The 14433-nt window shown below is 48.1% G+C and overlaps 1 protein-coding gene across 1 annotated transcript; it reads right to left on the bottom strand.

Annotated features, from left to right (window-relative positions):
• Positions 1-4578: 4578 nt before the first annotated feature.
• DEFA4 (defensin alpha 4) lies at positions 4579-14004 on the bottom strand. The gene is given in 2 exon segments (XM_025394985.1): positions 4579-4892; positions 13842-14004. Coding segments are annotated over 2 exon segments (285 nt in total). The 3' UTR covers positions 4579-4770.
• Between the last annotated feature and the right edge of the window lie 429 nt (positions 14005-14433).

Here is a 14433-nt window from a genome sequence, read left to right as displayed (position 1 = left end):
TTTTCACACAGCGGTAGATGAACAGAGGGCATTTTCACAGTCTCGGTGAGAAGCTGGACTTGTGTATTTTTGTATGTGTAAACTTCCGCTTCTCTAAAATATTGGTGAAGTAGGACTGAATCCTCTCACCTTATTCTCAAAGTGTCACAAAGAGCCCATCGTCATGGCAGCACGGAATTGTGGACTCTTTGGAGTGACCGAAGAACCCCCTCACCCATTCTTAGTTTAAATTCTTCCTGCTGGGAGCACAGGTAGTGTGGGAGCCAGGTGGAGTCTCAACCTCTCCCCGCAGTGACAGACTCAGAGGTGGCCATGGGACTTGGGAGTTGGCTGAAACAACAGGGAAAGAAGTAGGGATATTCTCCAGGAGGTTAGCTACAAAGGTCATAGAGAGATGACCACGGTTCACATGGCTGTCACCTGGGGAGAGGTCCCAAAGTAAGATCAAGAGAAACAAAGAGGAAAAAAGGTGAAGACAACAACGTAATTCATGTTTTGAGTCCTTGGACCAAACATTTCCTAAAGCCAGAATTCCTAAGTTTGGGAGTGAAAATGTTGACTCAGGGCTGGGCAAGGTAGCTCAGCTTGTAATCCTAACAGTTTGGGAGACTGAGGAGGAAGAATTGCTTAAGGCCAGGAGTTTGAGACTAACTTGGGCCACATAGCAAGACCCCTGCCTCTTAAAAAAAAAAAGATGACTCAGCTTGACATGATTTCTAACGTTTTACTCCAAGACCCCACTAACATGCCTGAAAAAGGTAAAAAATACCAAACTCGGAGAACCTGAGGCAAAGACGGTGCAGTGCACAAGGACAGGAGATGAGAGCAGATGACAGGTGTACCGGGGACAGCTCGGGCCTCAGGCTTCCTGGTGATTCCCATGCACAGCCCCGGGGGAGAAGAGCCTTGTTGATGTTGATCAGCAGGGAAGGAGGGATGGCTACGAGAGGCTGGAAGGACAGCGGGTGAGTCAGAGATGGGGAGCTTCATAGTTGATGTTCAGAAATGGAGGAATTCCAGGTGGTGGCAGGAGTTAGTGGGTGGCCATGGGTGGAGGACTGGGACAAAGAGGACGGGGAGTCACTGTTATCCAGGAGGACAAAGCACTGAGAGGCCGGGAGGGTGACTGGCCAGGTGACATTAGAGTGAAGGACCGTTTCCATAATCTTAAGTTTCTTAGTGAGTTGAGTGGCTTTGAGCAGCAAAGGGGAAAACTGCACAGGTTTAGAAAAGAGAACAAGTAGTTATCTGATTTCATCCATTCTGGTCCTGCCTGTAAGAAGAGTTCAGGGTCTCAAACAGAGAAACAGAAAAGAAAAAAATACCAATGCCTTGCGTTAAAGAAAAATTCACAAGACTTTTAAGAAATGTCAAGGAAGTATTTATTGAAGATTGTTGAAATAGGAGTCAAAACGTTGCAATAGCGTGAGCCGTTGAACTCAACTGTCCTGAAGCCCAAGGCAGGAATATGTAGGCCCTGGGTTAAGCTAGTGGAAAGGTTCTGGTGGTGGTTGGTGGGGAAGTTGAGCAGTGTGATTGGGCCATCTGTGTTTGCTAATTTATTAGGAGATAGGCCCCTATCCTCCCACAGAGACAAGGCTGCTATCCCCATGGGTAATTACATTTATAGGGATGAGGCATCTGACTTACTCTTTACTGTTCTATCACTGAAGTGATTTAAGGTAGACAGTGTCTTGTACGTCATCAGTAAACAGAGTGCATCCAAATGAACGTTTTTGGGTCTCACTTGAGGCTGAGCAAGTGGCCCTGGTTGTTTGGAGACCCTCACTCCTCTCCCTGAATTCTCTGTCCCAGAGTTTGCAGCAGTCATTGCCCACCCTACACCACAGGAGCAGAAGCCACGTGTGGTGCTCCCAGTGTGCCTTTATCCAACAGAGGAGCAGGGAGGCTCCATCCTCGTCTGGCCCTTTCCGTTGGATTGATGGATGCTTCCCAGCACACCAGCCTGAAATCTCCTCCAACCTTCTCTGTTGCCAACAGCAATTCCTCTTAATTCAATGGAGGTTGACCTCCTCCTGCATAGCTCTTGCTCTGATTCTATGTTCTTTACCTAAATTTCTGTGCTAATCATTCTTTTAATCTATTGAAAGTTTGAACATCTTTATGTTTCAGTTTAAGATTCACCATGAAATCTATCCTTGGCATTCCAAGACAGAATGGTCTTTTCCTTCTTCCAAAAGTCCTAATGCTTCATTAAACCACATTTTACCCATCATAGTCTCCTACATTTTAATCTTTTTAATTAGTTTTAATTAGCTTTTTTAAGGAATGCTGTCACATGGACTAGACACACAGGCTGCTTTACCTCTGTAGGCTTCAGTATTTTTTTGTAAGCTGTTTAGGAACAACAATGCAAATTTGTATTAATATAAATTTTGAGTACAATTAATTAATGTATTTGAAATTAACTTACTGATCATGTGCAATGTATGAGGTGGTCATCTATGCGCTGTGGTAAGATGATGAGGAAAACATGCAGCTTCCCTCCCAGTGTTGGGAGACCAATGTTCCAGTGAGTAAATGAAATGCACAGAGTGTGAGATAGCTTACAATTCTACAGTTAAAAATAAAGAGAAGAGGGGGATAGAGGTCGTTAGGGGAACTAGTTGCAATTTAAAATTAAGAAATCAGCAAAGCCCTTAGTGACCAAGGGAAGTTCTAGCAGAGACCCCAGGATCTAGGGTGCAAGCCAGGTGGACTTTTGGGTGAAGTACAGAAACCGCGTGATGGAGTCAGCCCGACTCAGTGGACTGTTAGCAGGAATATGCAGAGTTACAGCAAGAACCGCATGACTTCAAGTCAGTGGCAGTTACAGGAATCCAAGGAAGACTGTCTGCCTTTCACATCCTGAAACCCAAAATGTCACCTTCACCTTTGATACAAGGGGAAGACTTTGGACCTTTTCTTTGTCAATCACAGACCCACCATGTCCTCCCTGGGACCTGTATTGGGTTTCCCAGCTGTGCAGTGTCTCAGTGGGGTGCCTGGACCCCTGAGCTGCCTCTTCAGACAAGCAGAGCCTCAGTCTGGGACTGAGACCTGCTCAGAATCTGCATGGGGTAGACGTGGAGAACATCTGCTTCCTTCTCCTGGGCTCTGGGCATTGTGGGAGGTTGGTGTTGGTGGTCACAGCTGTGTCTTGGCCCATCAGATTGTTTTGGTCAAGAATGGGGAATGATCCTACTAGAACCACTGTCCCTTTCTTTGCAAACTGTAGTTTCTCTGTCACTCTTGGAAGTCTTGGGGGCATTCTATGAATGACCCTCCAGATAAGAGGCACCATGGCTTGAACAGACGTGTTATTTTTTTCCAGCATGTGTAGTAAATTCATAAACTGGAACTGCTAGATCCAAAATATAAGAAATCTGTGGCTCAAGCTGGACTTGTCCTTGGGGCTTTGTGGTCATGTCCTTATAGGCCGTTGGCAAGACATCCTCAACTATTGTTAAAGCTACAGTGGGTTTCTCGGGGAGGGACAGAGAGGAGAGACAGGAGGAAGGGTCACATCACACCCCAGCAAGATGTCAGCCTGGCTCTCAGGACACCCTGGCTCTCAGGGTTAGGCAGGTACCCTGTCCTCTTGGAGGGGAGGAGAAAGACAGGCTCAGGAAGGTACAGACCCCACATGTGCTGGGCCTGGTGGGGAGGCTGCAGTAGGAGGCAGGACAGCAGGGGGCGCTGTGGCCTTCCCGGCAGATGCTCTGAGCATCTCAGAGGGCGCTCCTGGTCCATTCCCTTTCCCCAGACCTGGTTTCTTGCTCTCTCACTGATGTGCAGGATGTTTTGGTTATCAGAGCCTCAGCGCCCTGCAGCAACAACAAGAACGGAAGGTTTCTGATGAAATGTTTTTCCTTCATTTGTCCCATTGTCCCTTTGAAGCTGTATTTTCCAAGAAGAATCAGGTTCTCAGCAGCTTTCAGGCAACCCAAGAGAGTGCACGTTGCAAAGTGCAGTGGAGCATTTGTGCGTGTGGGTTTTCTGGGTGTGAAGACGACTTTATGGGAGTGAAATCCAGGTCTTAGTAGACGTGGCTGGAGGGTGCTCTAAATAAGGACACCCTGGTGTGGGCTGCCGTGCTTTCTGTTCCATGCATCCTGCCTTTGCCAACAACTCATTTCCCTCTTAATTAAAGTTGTTTCAGTGGATCTCCTGTAAACCTGTGTCTTAAAAGGCAAATGTGTGACCTGGACACGTTCAATAAAACTCCAATATTTTGACACAGAGGATGGTGGTTTTTCCCGAGAAATAGTGAGGTTGTGAGTAGCTAAACTGGAAGCTGACATTGTTTCTTTTGCCTAGCATATAAGACTTGTCTCTGAGAGTGAATCCATTCAAAATGAGGCAGAGTGGAAAGACAGAGCAGTGGATGGTGAGATCAGCAGCATCATTTGTGCCTTCGTTTCAATTTGTGTCTGAAGCCATGGCTCCTTAAAAATTCTAGATTTTGGAACTTTAATTTGTTCAAAATCTTAATGTAGGATCCTGGCAGTTGCTTTCTAGTGTCTTGACACACACACATTTCAAACTTTAAAGAGGGTGTAAACAAAGAAATCTTGTTACAAGATATTTATTTAGGATCGAGAAAGATGTTAAGGACAAAGTATAGGAGAAACAATCATTTCCTGTAGCTCTCAAAGCAAATTATGAACTTATTTTTCTCTGTTCTGCAAGCTCAGCTGCAGAAGCATGTGAAGCTCACACCACCGATGATGACTTTCCCCCCATGACATTCTCTTGGACAGTAGAACGTTAATCTACAAGCGAGCAGCAGTATGTGAAGCTGATACCAGCGATGACGCAGTTCCCAACACGAAGTTCTGTTCACTGGCAGAATAGTAATCTGCAAGAACAGACCAAGCCCCTTGTTGAGCCTGGGAACACAGAGAAAGCAGGAAAAATTGAGCACCAAGGTCAACAGTGGGTGGTAAAGGGAATCTTGGAGAAGTCACATGCTGGCTGACAGGTGATGTTGGCTGCATAGGGGCCGGTAGCTTGTAAGAAAAAGAGGATCTCACCCAGGCCCTGAGAGGTGCATCTGACCCCTAACCTCCTGGGACAGGACATTAGGGGCTGTCAGCAGGCTCAGTGTGGAGGCCAAAGATAGCAGTAGTCTCACTGTGGATGCCTCACCCTTTGAGTCGTGAAAAATAGCCTGGGCATGTTGGTTCTGAATGCATGAGGCATGAATCGCCTGTAGGAGGACTGGAGTCTCCCCTAATTTGACCCAAACAGGTGCATGCTACAGAGGCCATTCCAGAGGCATTGGCTCCAGGGCACTCACAATACATTGGGCACAGCCCAGGAATCTGTAAAAACATGACCCTTGGTGGGGTTATGGCCACAGTAACCTCCCCTGCAACTGGCACCGCCAGCTCTGTGACTGGGCTCAGCACACCCTCCCCTCCTATGTAGGCCCTGCTGTGATAAATGTGGGAGGTGGTTGCTGGTCAGCCGGCTCCCGGCCGGCAGGGCAGCACTGCCTTCCGTGAGGTATGTGGACTCGCCATGTCCAACTCTTCCCATGGCCTCATCAGGTCACCAATTGTTCGGGCAATAGAGTCGCTGCTGCTATTTCTCTCTGCTTGTAGGCGGGAGCTGAGTTAGGGAAACCATGGCCTCAGCTTTCTGTCACTTGAAAGGACCCAGGTGCCAGGTTTGGCCTGTCCTGCAGGTGCTGTTCCCATTTTCCCAGGGAGACATGAGTAGCCACTGTCAGGAGGAATCAGACGTGGGGCATGACTGGAGTCTGGGGACACAGCAGCACCAGAACCTGTCCCGTAGTGCCTGTTTCTATACGGGTGTTGTGTGTAGTGGTAGCCACCTTTTTAACTGGGGATATTGAGCTGCAGCTACCAGGAAGTTTATGCCTGCAGAAGCCCATAGCCAGGATGGGTGTGCTTTGTCCAGAGGCTCTGGGAGTCATGGTTGGTGGTACTGAGGGCCTCTATGTGAAACTCAGAACCCAGGACCTGGGCACGGCCTGGGAGACCACTTGCTGAGCCAGCTGCATGCTGTATCCTGCTGTGGCCCCAGTAAGACGTGGAGGGCTTCTGCATGATGGCATCTGTGGGCCTCAGCAGAACGGACAAGTCGGGTGTAGGTGCAGGCAGAATGTCCCAGTATGTGCAGGGCTTGCCACAAAGTGGCTGGCACCCTAATGGTGAAGACTTGGGTTTCAACTGCAAGGGGAATTTGGTGGCCCACTGAGAACCAGGTGATTTCTAGAATCTTTACAGCAGCACTGGGCCTGAACTTTGTGTGGGTTGTGGCCCAGCCATGGTCTTGGAGGAAGCCACTAAAACGACCAGCGTGGTTTTCACTTCCTTCTTCTAGGGGCTCCTGAGCAAAATGCTATCAATGTAGTGCCACAGGGTACAGGAGTTCACGCTGAATCACAGGGAGTCCTGGGGGCACGAGTTACGGGCAGTAACTGGCTTACTGAGACAGCCTGAGTGCAATTTGGTAAATGTGTACTGGGTCCCTTCCAAAGTCAAAGCTAACACAGACTACGACCCCTCTGTGATGGGAATGAGCAGAATGCATTGGCCAAGTCTCCTGCTGCAAAATGTTGTGCCCTGGGCCTTTGCATGCCCTCTGTTAACTGGACCGTATCTGGGATCAGGACCTTGATGGTCCTGGAGGACAATTTGGTGGCTGCTCTAGTTGTATTCCAGCACCAGAGAGTGGCAAGCACTGTTTCTGTCTTATATTTTAGTGGAGAAGACAAACAATAAGCAAAGTTATGATGGATATGATACACTATGCAGCCAGTGGTTATTATACAGAGTAAAAGGATAACATTGAGGTGACCTGGAGTGCCCAGGTGACGCGGTGTTGGGGGCAGAGTGCTGCTCAGTAGTGTCACCATGGCAGCCTCGTTGTGGGGAGAGCATCAGAACAGAGGCCAGGAGAGGCTGGGGGAGTCCTGTAGAAACCTGGATGGGTCCAGGAAAATGGGGAGCAGGTGCAGCAGTCCTGCAGCAGGAGTGTGGCCTGGCCCACGTGGCGGCCTCACCAGCAGCACCCGGAGTGGTTTCAGGAGGTCAAAGAGAACAGATGCGCTGCAGGTGGCCCGAGTCAGTGGTGGCTGCCGGTTCTGCCTTTTCCATCCCCAGCCCAGTGTCCTGAGGTCATTCCCTCCCATGCATGACTGGAGGGGTGGTAACTGCTGGCTGGGGGGCGCTACTCCATGGCAGGGGCGGACTTGGCAGCCCAGGGCCCATCAGGTTCTCAGTCTGTGCTGAGGTTGCACCTGTGCTTTACCTCCTCCTCGCCCACGTGACTCTCAAACTCCAACCCAAATTAGAAGAGAGGGACTCATCTCCTGTGGTCTCTCTCACTTTTCTTTCTGGGCTGCATCAGAACCTTGGCAGAACTCTGGGTTTAAGCAAAAAAACAGTGTTTTGTCTAAAAATCTTTTCAACACTTTTGCTTCTGTGTCCATACATGATCTCCCCAGCCTGAGTTTCCCATTCTTTTCACCAGTGTTGACTCCCAGGCAGAGTAGACGTGGCTGAAACTCTTCTCTCATCCACATGCTCTTGAATTTCCAGGGAATATTTAAGCAAGTCTGGACACTTAATAAGAGCCTTGACACCATCAACCTGAACACCATCAGAACCTTGACACCATGTTCTGGGGAAGCTGTGAGTGGGGGTGCAGGTGTGGGTGTGAGAGGAGAGAGGCCTCCAGGAGCAGCAAGTATATTCCCACACATGCTGAGGGTGTCCAGGGGCCCCAGCAGACACAGGATGTGTGGACCTTGGTCAGGGTTCTGGTACGTGGTTTTGACCTGGTAGGGAAGGGCAGTCGTGGAACACAGGGTGCACGTTAGCATGGGGCAGGGCGGGGGCTGCGTGGGAGTGAGCTCTGAGGACTGGCCACCTCCCAGCTCTTCAGAGTGCGCCGCCCTGTCCCTCCCCTCAGTCCTTTGTCCACTGTCCTGCAGGGAGGGTCCTGGTGCTGCCTGTGCCACAAAGCAACTCCTGGACCTGCAGATCCAGCTGCCACAGGCAGGAGGTCCGAGTCCCTGCCCTTTGAATATCTTTCCCAGCTCCTCTCAGGCTGTCTCTGTGTCTGGTGTTGTTGCATTTTACAATACACTATGAGAGAATAAGTCCATTGAGCAGCTTTAAAAATCTGGCCCCTACATCCTACATCCGTGGCTCTTCCCAAAGAAAGGAAGGTTTATCTCCTCTCCTCTTGAATCTAGTCTGGGTGATATTTTGACAAGTAAAATAATCCTGACTTAGTGCTATGTTCTTTTCTGGGGTCAGATACTAATTAACTGATCTTTCACTTCCTCAGTATGGGATGGTGCTGTGGCCTGAATATTTTCGTCCCTCTGAAATCCGTATGTTTACATCTTAAACCCCAAGGTGATAGCCTCAAGAGGTGTGGGCTTTATCCAGTGATCAGCTCAGGAGGGCACGGGCCTCCTGAATGGGATTCATGCCCTTGTAGAAGCGACCCCAGAGCACCTCGTCATTCCTTCCACCTTGTGAGGACATGTCACTAAACACAGGTCCCGTGGCTCGCCACTTGCAGCAGTGATAACTGGACGGAGGTGTGGTAGAAAGAGAGAGACTTTATTAACCAAAACTAGTAAGGGGGAAATGGCTGGATTCATATCAAAGCAACCATTTCAAGGTTTTGGGGAGAAGGCAAGAGTTTAAAAAGGGGGACTTCAGATGGGAGGCATGCAGGAGTTAAGCTGGGTGTGAGGTCTGTGTGTCTTGTTTCGGTGGCTACCTTGGGTCTCTGTCCACCTGGCTCAAGGGCTGGTGTCTTCTCCACAACGGCTGCACTGTTGACTAGAGGCCTTGAGGTAATCTGTGGAATATTTCAAGATATGGGAGTCAAAATGTTAACTTAGCTCATTGTGGTTTCTGACATTTGAATTCAAGACCCAACTAAGATGACTGAAAAACATCCAAACTACCAAACTCAGAGAACCTGATGCAAACACAGTGCAGTGCACAAGGACAGAAGATGAGAGCAGAGGACCAGTGTGCTGGGTGCAGCCTGGGCATCAGGCTCCCAGGTAAAATATTTGATGCACAGCCCCGTGGGAGAACAGCCTTTTTTTTTTTTTTTTTTTTTTTGACGGAGTCTTGCTCTGTTGCCCAGGCTAAAGTGCAAAGGTGTGATCTCGGCTTACTGCAACCTCTGTCTCCTAGGTTCAAGCCATTCTCATGACTCAGCCTCCCAAGTAGCTGGGATTACAGGCTCCTGCCACCACGCCAGGCTAATTTTTGAATTTTTTTTTTTTTTTTCAGTTGAGATGAGGTTTCACCATGTTGGCCAATCTTGTCTTCAACTCCTGACCTCAGGTGATCCACCCGCCTTGGCCTCTCAAAGTGCTGGGATTACAGGCATGAGCCATTGTACCCAGCCGAGAACAGCCTTATCGAGGCTGATCAGCAGTGAGGGAGGGACGGCTACATGAGAGGCTGGAAGGACAGCGAATGAGATCAGGGATGGGGAGCTTCTTGGTTGATGTTCAGAGCTAGAGGAATTCCAGGCCCTGGCAGAATTAGTGGGTGTCTAGTGGGTGAAACAAAGATTGTTGGAACAAAGATGACTGAGGGTCGCTGTTATTCAAAGGTAAAAGTAGTGAGAGATTGGGAGGGTGACCTGCCAGGTAACACCAGAGTGAACTCTTTTTCCAGGATTCTTAATGAGCTATTTGGCTTTCAGCAGCAAAGAAAAAAATACACATATTCAGAAAAGGGAACATACCTTTTTCCATCCATTACATTCTGTTTTTTCTTGTAAGCAGAGTTCAGAAAAATCAAACAGAGAAACAGAAAAAATAGCCTGTGTCTTTCATTGTAAAATAAAATTTCACGTGGATGTTTCAGAAATGCAAGGAAGCATTTATTGAAGACTCTTGCAATAGAAGTCAAAATGTTGCAATAGGGAAAACGGTTGCCCTACACTCTGCTAAAGCCAAAGGCAGGAGAATTTCAGCCCTGTGGGGAGCTAGCGGGATAGTTCTGGAGGTCGTTAGGAGGGAAGTTGCCCAGTGTGATTGGGCCATCTGTGTTGGCTAATTTGTGCTTATTGGAGTTAGGTTTTTATCCTCCTACAGAGATATGGCTGCTATACCCTTGCATAATTACATTTATAGGGATGAGGCATCTGACTTACTCTTTTATTGTCCTACTGTGTGAGTGGCTCAAGGTAGAAAATCTCTTGTACATCATCAGTGAACCTAGACTGTGCCTGCATCCTGGGGAACAGTTCTGGATCTCATCCAAGGCTGAGCGAGTTGCCCTGTTTGGAGACCCTCACACCTCTCCCTGAATTCTCTGTCCTAGAGTTTGCAGCAGTCATCGCCCACCCTAGACCGCAGCAGCAGACGCCACATGTGGTGCTCCCAGTGTGCCTTTATCCACACAGAGGAGCAGGGAGGCTCCGTCCTCGTCTGGCTCTTTCCCTTGGATTGTTGCAGGCTTCTAAGCAAAGAGGCCCGAATTCTACTCCATCCTTCTCTGTTGCAACAGCAATTTCTCTCATTTCAGTGGAGATTGACCTCCTCCTGCCTATCTCTTAACCTGATGCTATTCTCTCCATTGAACATGCTGCTCTACTCCTTTGTTAAGTGTCTCCATGTTTTAAATATCTTTATGCTTAACCATACAATTTTTTATTGCCACTGCAAGCCAAAATAGTCGCTTTTTTCTTCTAAAGTCCGAATGCTTCATGAAGCCACATTTTGCCCAAGATATTTTTCAGTATTTCTGCCTTTAATGTTTTTCATTTGTTCTTAAAGGTATGCTATGACAGAAACTAGGAACAAGGACTGTCTTAACTCTGTAGTTTTCAGGTTTATTCTAGACAGTTTTGTAATAACAATGTGATTTTATAATAATATGTGATGTTAGAGATGGTTAATTAATTCACTCATGATGAATTTATTGATCCCCTGTGATGTGTCAGGCACTCATCTATGCACTGTGGTACGATGAGCCCAACATGCAGTTTCCCTTCTAGCATAAGAAGACAGATGTTACAAAGAGTCAATGAAGTGTATAGAAGGTGCGATGGTTATAATTCTGAAGTTAGCCATAGAGAGAACCAGAGGGATGGAGGTCACCAGGGGGAACTTGTTGCAGTTTAAAAGTGACAAATTGAGGAAGAACACAGTGACAAAGTGAAGTTTTAGCTGAGACCCCGGAGCTAGGGAGCAAGTCAGGCGGAATTCTTGGTGAAGTGCAGATGCCCTGAGATGGAGTCAGCCTGGCCCACGTGACAGTTTAGACCCACATGACAGAGTTAGTTCATGACCGGAGGACTTTGAATCAGTGATAGTGAACCAGAAACCAAAGAAGGGTGCACAGTCTTCACACTCTGAATCCTACTGGGTCCATCACTGTCACTGTCTAAACAAGGGGAAAAGCCGGGACCATTTCTCTGTCAGACCCACTGTGTCCTCCCTTGGATCTATATTGGGTTCTCTAGCTGTGCAGCATCTCAGTGGGGTGTGTGGACCGCTGAGCTGCCTCTTCAGACAGGCAGAGCCTCAATGTGGGGCTAAACATGCTCAGACTCTGCATGGGGTGGACGTGGGGAACACCTGCTCCCTTCTCCTGGGCTCTGGGCATTTGTGGTTGATGTTGGTGGTCACAGCAGTGTCTGGGCCATGAGATGTCTTAGTCTGGAATGGTGAACAACCCACTAGAGACATGTTCCTTTATTGAAGCCTGTAACCTCTCTGTCCCACTCAAACTCCTTGTGTCATTTTACCAGTGACCCACCCGCTACGAGTAGCCATGGCTTGAATATAGTTTCTTTTTCAAACATGTGTTTTAAATTCGCCAACTACAACTACCAGATCCAGAGAAAATACGAGGGGCTTACGCTGGATTACTGAAAGTGGTCATATCCTGAAAGGTCATTTGTAGGACATATTGGACAAGGGTTCAAGGGTCAGTGGGAATCAGGGGAGGGAAAGGGAGAACAGGCAGGAGGAAAGGTCATGTCACAGCAAGATGTCAGCCTGGCCCTCAGGGACACCGGGGTTAGGTAGTGACCCTTTCCTCTTGCAGGGGAGGAGGAAGACAGGCTCAGGAAGGTGCAGATCCTACGTGTGCTGTGCCTGGTGGGGAGGCTGCAGTAGGAGGCAGGACAGCAGGGGGCGCTGTGGCCTTTCCGGCAAATACTTTGAGCATCTCAGAGGGCGCCCCTGGTTCATTCCCTTTCCCCAGACTTGGTTTCTTGCTCACTCACTGATGTGCTGAATGTTTTGGGTATCAGAGCCTCAGTTCCCTGCAGCAACAACAGGGCCGCCAAGGTCGTGATGAAATTTATTTCCTCTCTTCTCTTTTCCCCTCCGAAGTTGTATTTTCCAAGTAGAGTCAGGTTCTCAGCGGCTTTAAGGCAACCCAAGAGAGTGCACGTTGCAAAGTGCAGTGGAGCATTTGTGCGTGTGGGTTTTCTGGGTGTGAAGACAACTTTATGGGAGTGAAATCCAGGTCTTAGTAGACGTGGCTGGAGGGTGCTCTAAATGAGGACATCCTGGTGTGGGCTGCCGTGCTTTCTGTTCCATGCATCCCGCCTTTGCTAACAACCCATTTCCCTCTTAATTAAAGTTGTTTCAGTGGATCTCCTGTAACCCTATGTCTTAAAAGGCAAATGTGTGACCTGGACACGTTCAATAAAACTCCAATTCTTTAGCACAGACGATGCTGGTTTTCCTGGAGAAGTAACAATTTTGTGATTGCATAAACTTTAAGCTGACCCTGAGTGTTTGCCCAGCACACAATGGATCCGATGAAAATGAGGCAGAGTGAAAAGGCAGAGCAGTGGATGGGGAGATCGGTGGTGACACTGGACCTTCGTTTCAACTGAGGTTTGAAGCTCAAATTCCTGCTTGAAATTCCTAAAAATTTGAATTTTAGTTTGTTCAAAAATTTTATTTAGGTTTCTGGTACGTTTATCCCAAATGTGTTGACACAGAAACATATCACACATTAAAGAGGTGTAAACACAGAAGTCTTATCAGAAGGCATTTATTTGGGATGAGGAAAGGAAACTGAGGACCAGGTATAGGAGTAACAGCAATTCCCTGGAGCTCTGAAGGCAAATTATGAGCTCGTTTTTCTCTCTTCTGCAAGCTCAGCGTCAGCAGTACGGGTAGCGTACTCCAGGAGCACTGCAAGTCCCTCTTCGCTGTTCTCCAGGACGGCAGGAGTCTCGTCTGCAGGTGCAGGGCAAGCCCCTCGTTGAACCTACAGACACAGAGAGAGCATCTGAAATTGAGCACCAAGGTCAACAGTGGTAAAGAGAATCTTGGAGAAGTCACATGCTGACTGATGGGTGATGTCGGCTGCATTAGGGCTGGTAGCATGAACAACCTCCGTCAATAGGAATAAATACACAGAGCAGTGCTGGTCTCACAGGATTTGAGACTCACTCTCATTTGCTTTGATTTTTGTGCTCCGGCCCCATCACCCACACACACCTGAACACACTGTTAGGCCCATCCTCAGTCTTTAAAAGATTCTCTATAGACAGAGTAAAATATTCTCCCAATAGTTAAGTCTACTTGTTTAGATCCAGAACGAACTAGTTAGTATGTCTCTCTGTATTTTAAACATAGTGAATTTCACAGACATATGTTGGAATGAAGTTTTGGGAGAAGAAAATCTCTTAGATTTATTTGACTCTCTACTCAGTTTACAGATGAGAAAATCAAGGCTCAGAGATGCTAAGTGAAGTCACCTAAGTGACATGGGCCATTGAGACTCCATTCCAGACTCTATCTCCCATCTGTCCCTCTAGACTCTGCAGCTCTGCATACTGGCCTCTCTCACCTGAAACCTGAAGAGTGGCGCTTTCGTCCCATGCAAAGGAGTCAACCACTTCCTGATCATCTGCTCTAGGCTGCTCCTGGGCTGCAGCTCTTGCCTGGAGTGACTCCGCCTGAGCCTGCAGGGCCACCAGGAGAATGGCAGCAAGGAGAGCAAGGGTCCTCATGGCTGGGGTCACCTGGAGGAGGGAGAGCAGGAGCAGATGTGTGGGGAGGGAGGAGCCTGCCTAGAGTTATAGCTGGGAGAACGCTCAGAGACAAGAAACCTTCTTGAACCTTCTCAGTGAGAGGAGGTGGACATTTCTTTGGAGAGGGTGTGGGTATCCATTGGCCTCAATGTCCCTCCTTTCCTTCTCTGCTCTCCCAGCTTTCGTTCTAGCATGCATCTCTATGTTGAGTGTCTGTGCTAGGTTGGTGTTGATGATGGTGTTGATGAGGACCCTGCCATGTGTTCCTGCTTTCAGCTGCCTAAATATTTTCTCTTACACTATGAAAAGAAAGAGTGCTTTCATTCAATGAATTCAGGGAACAAATGCCTCTTACTTTGTGAAGATGGGCTCTACTCTTCTCTGGAAGTCTAGACCTGGACCCAGTGG

This window comes from Theropithecus gelada, chromosome 8, assembly GCF_003255815.1.
Source record: "Theropithecus gelada isolate Dixy chromosome 8, Tgel_1.0, whole genome shotgun sequence".
In the NCBI taxonomy this organism is placed as follows: domain Eukaryota; kingdom Metazoa; phylum Chordata; class Mammalia; order Primates; family Cercopithecidae; genus Theropithecus; species Theropithecus gelada.
Note: the sequence above shows the minus strand (reverse complement) of the source record. Positions and strands in the feature narration are given on the sequence as shown.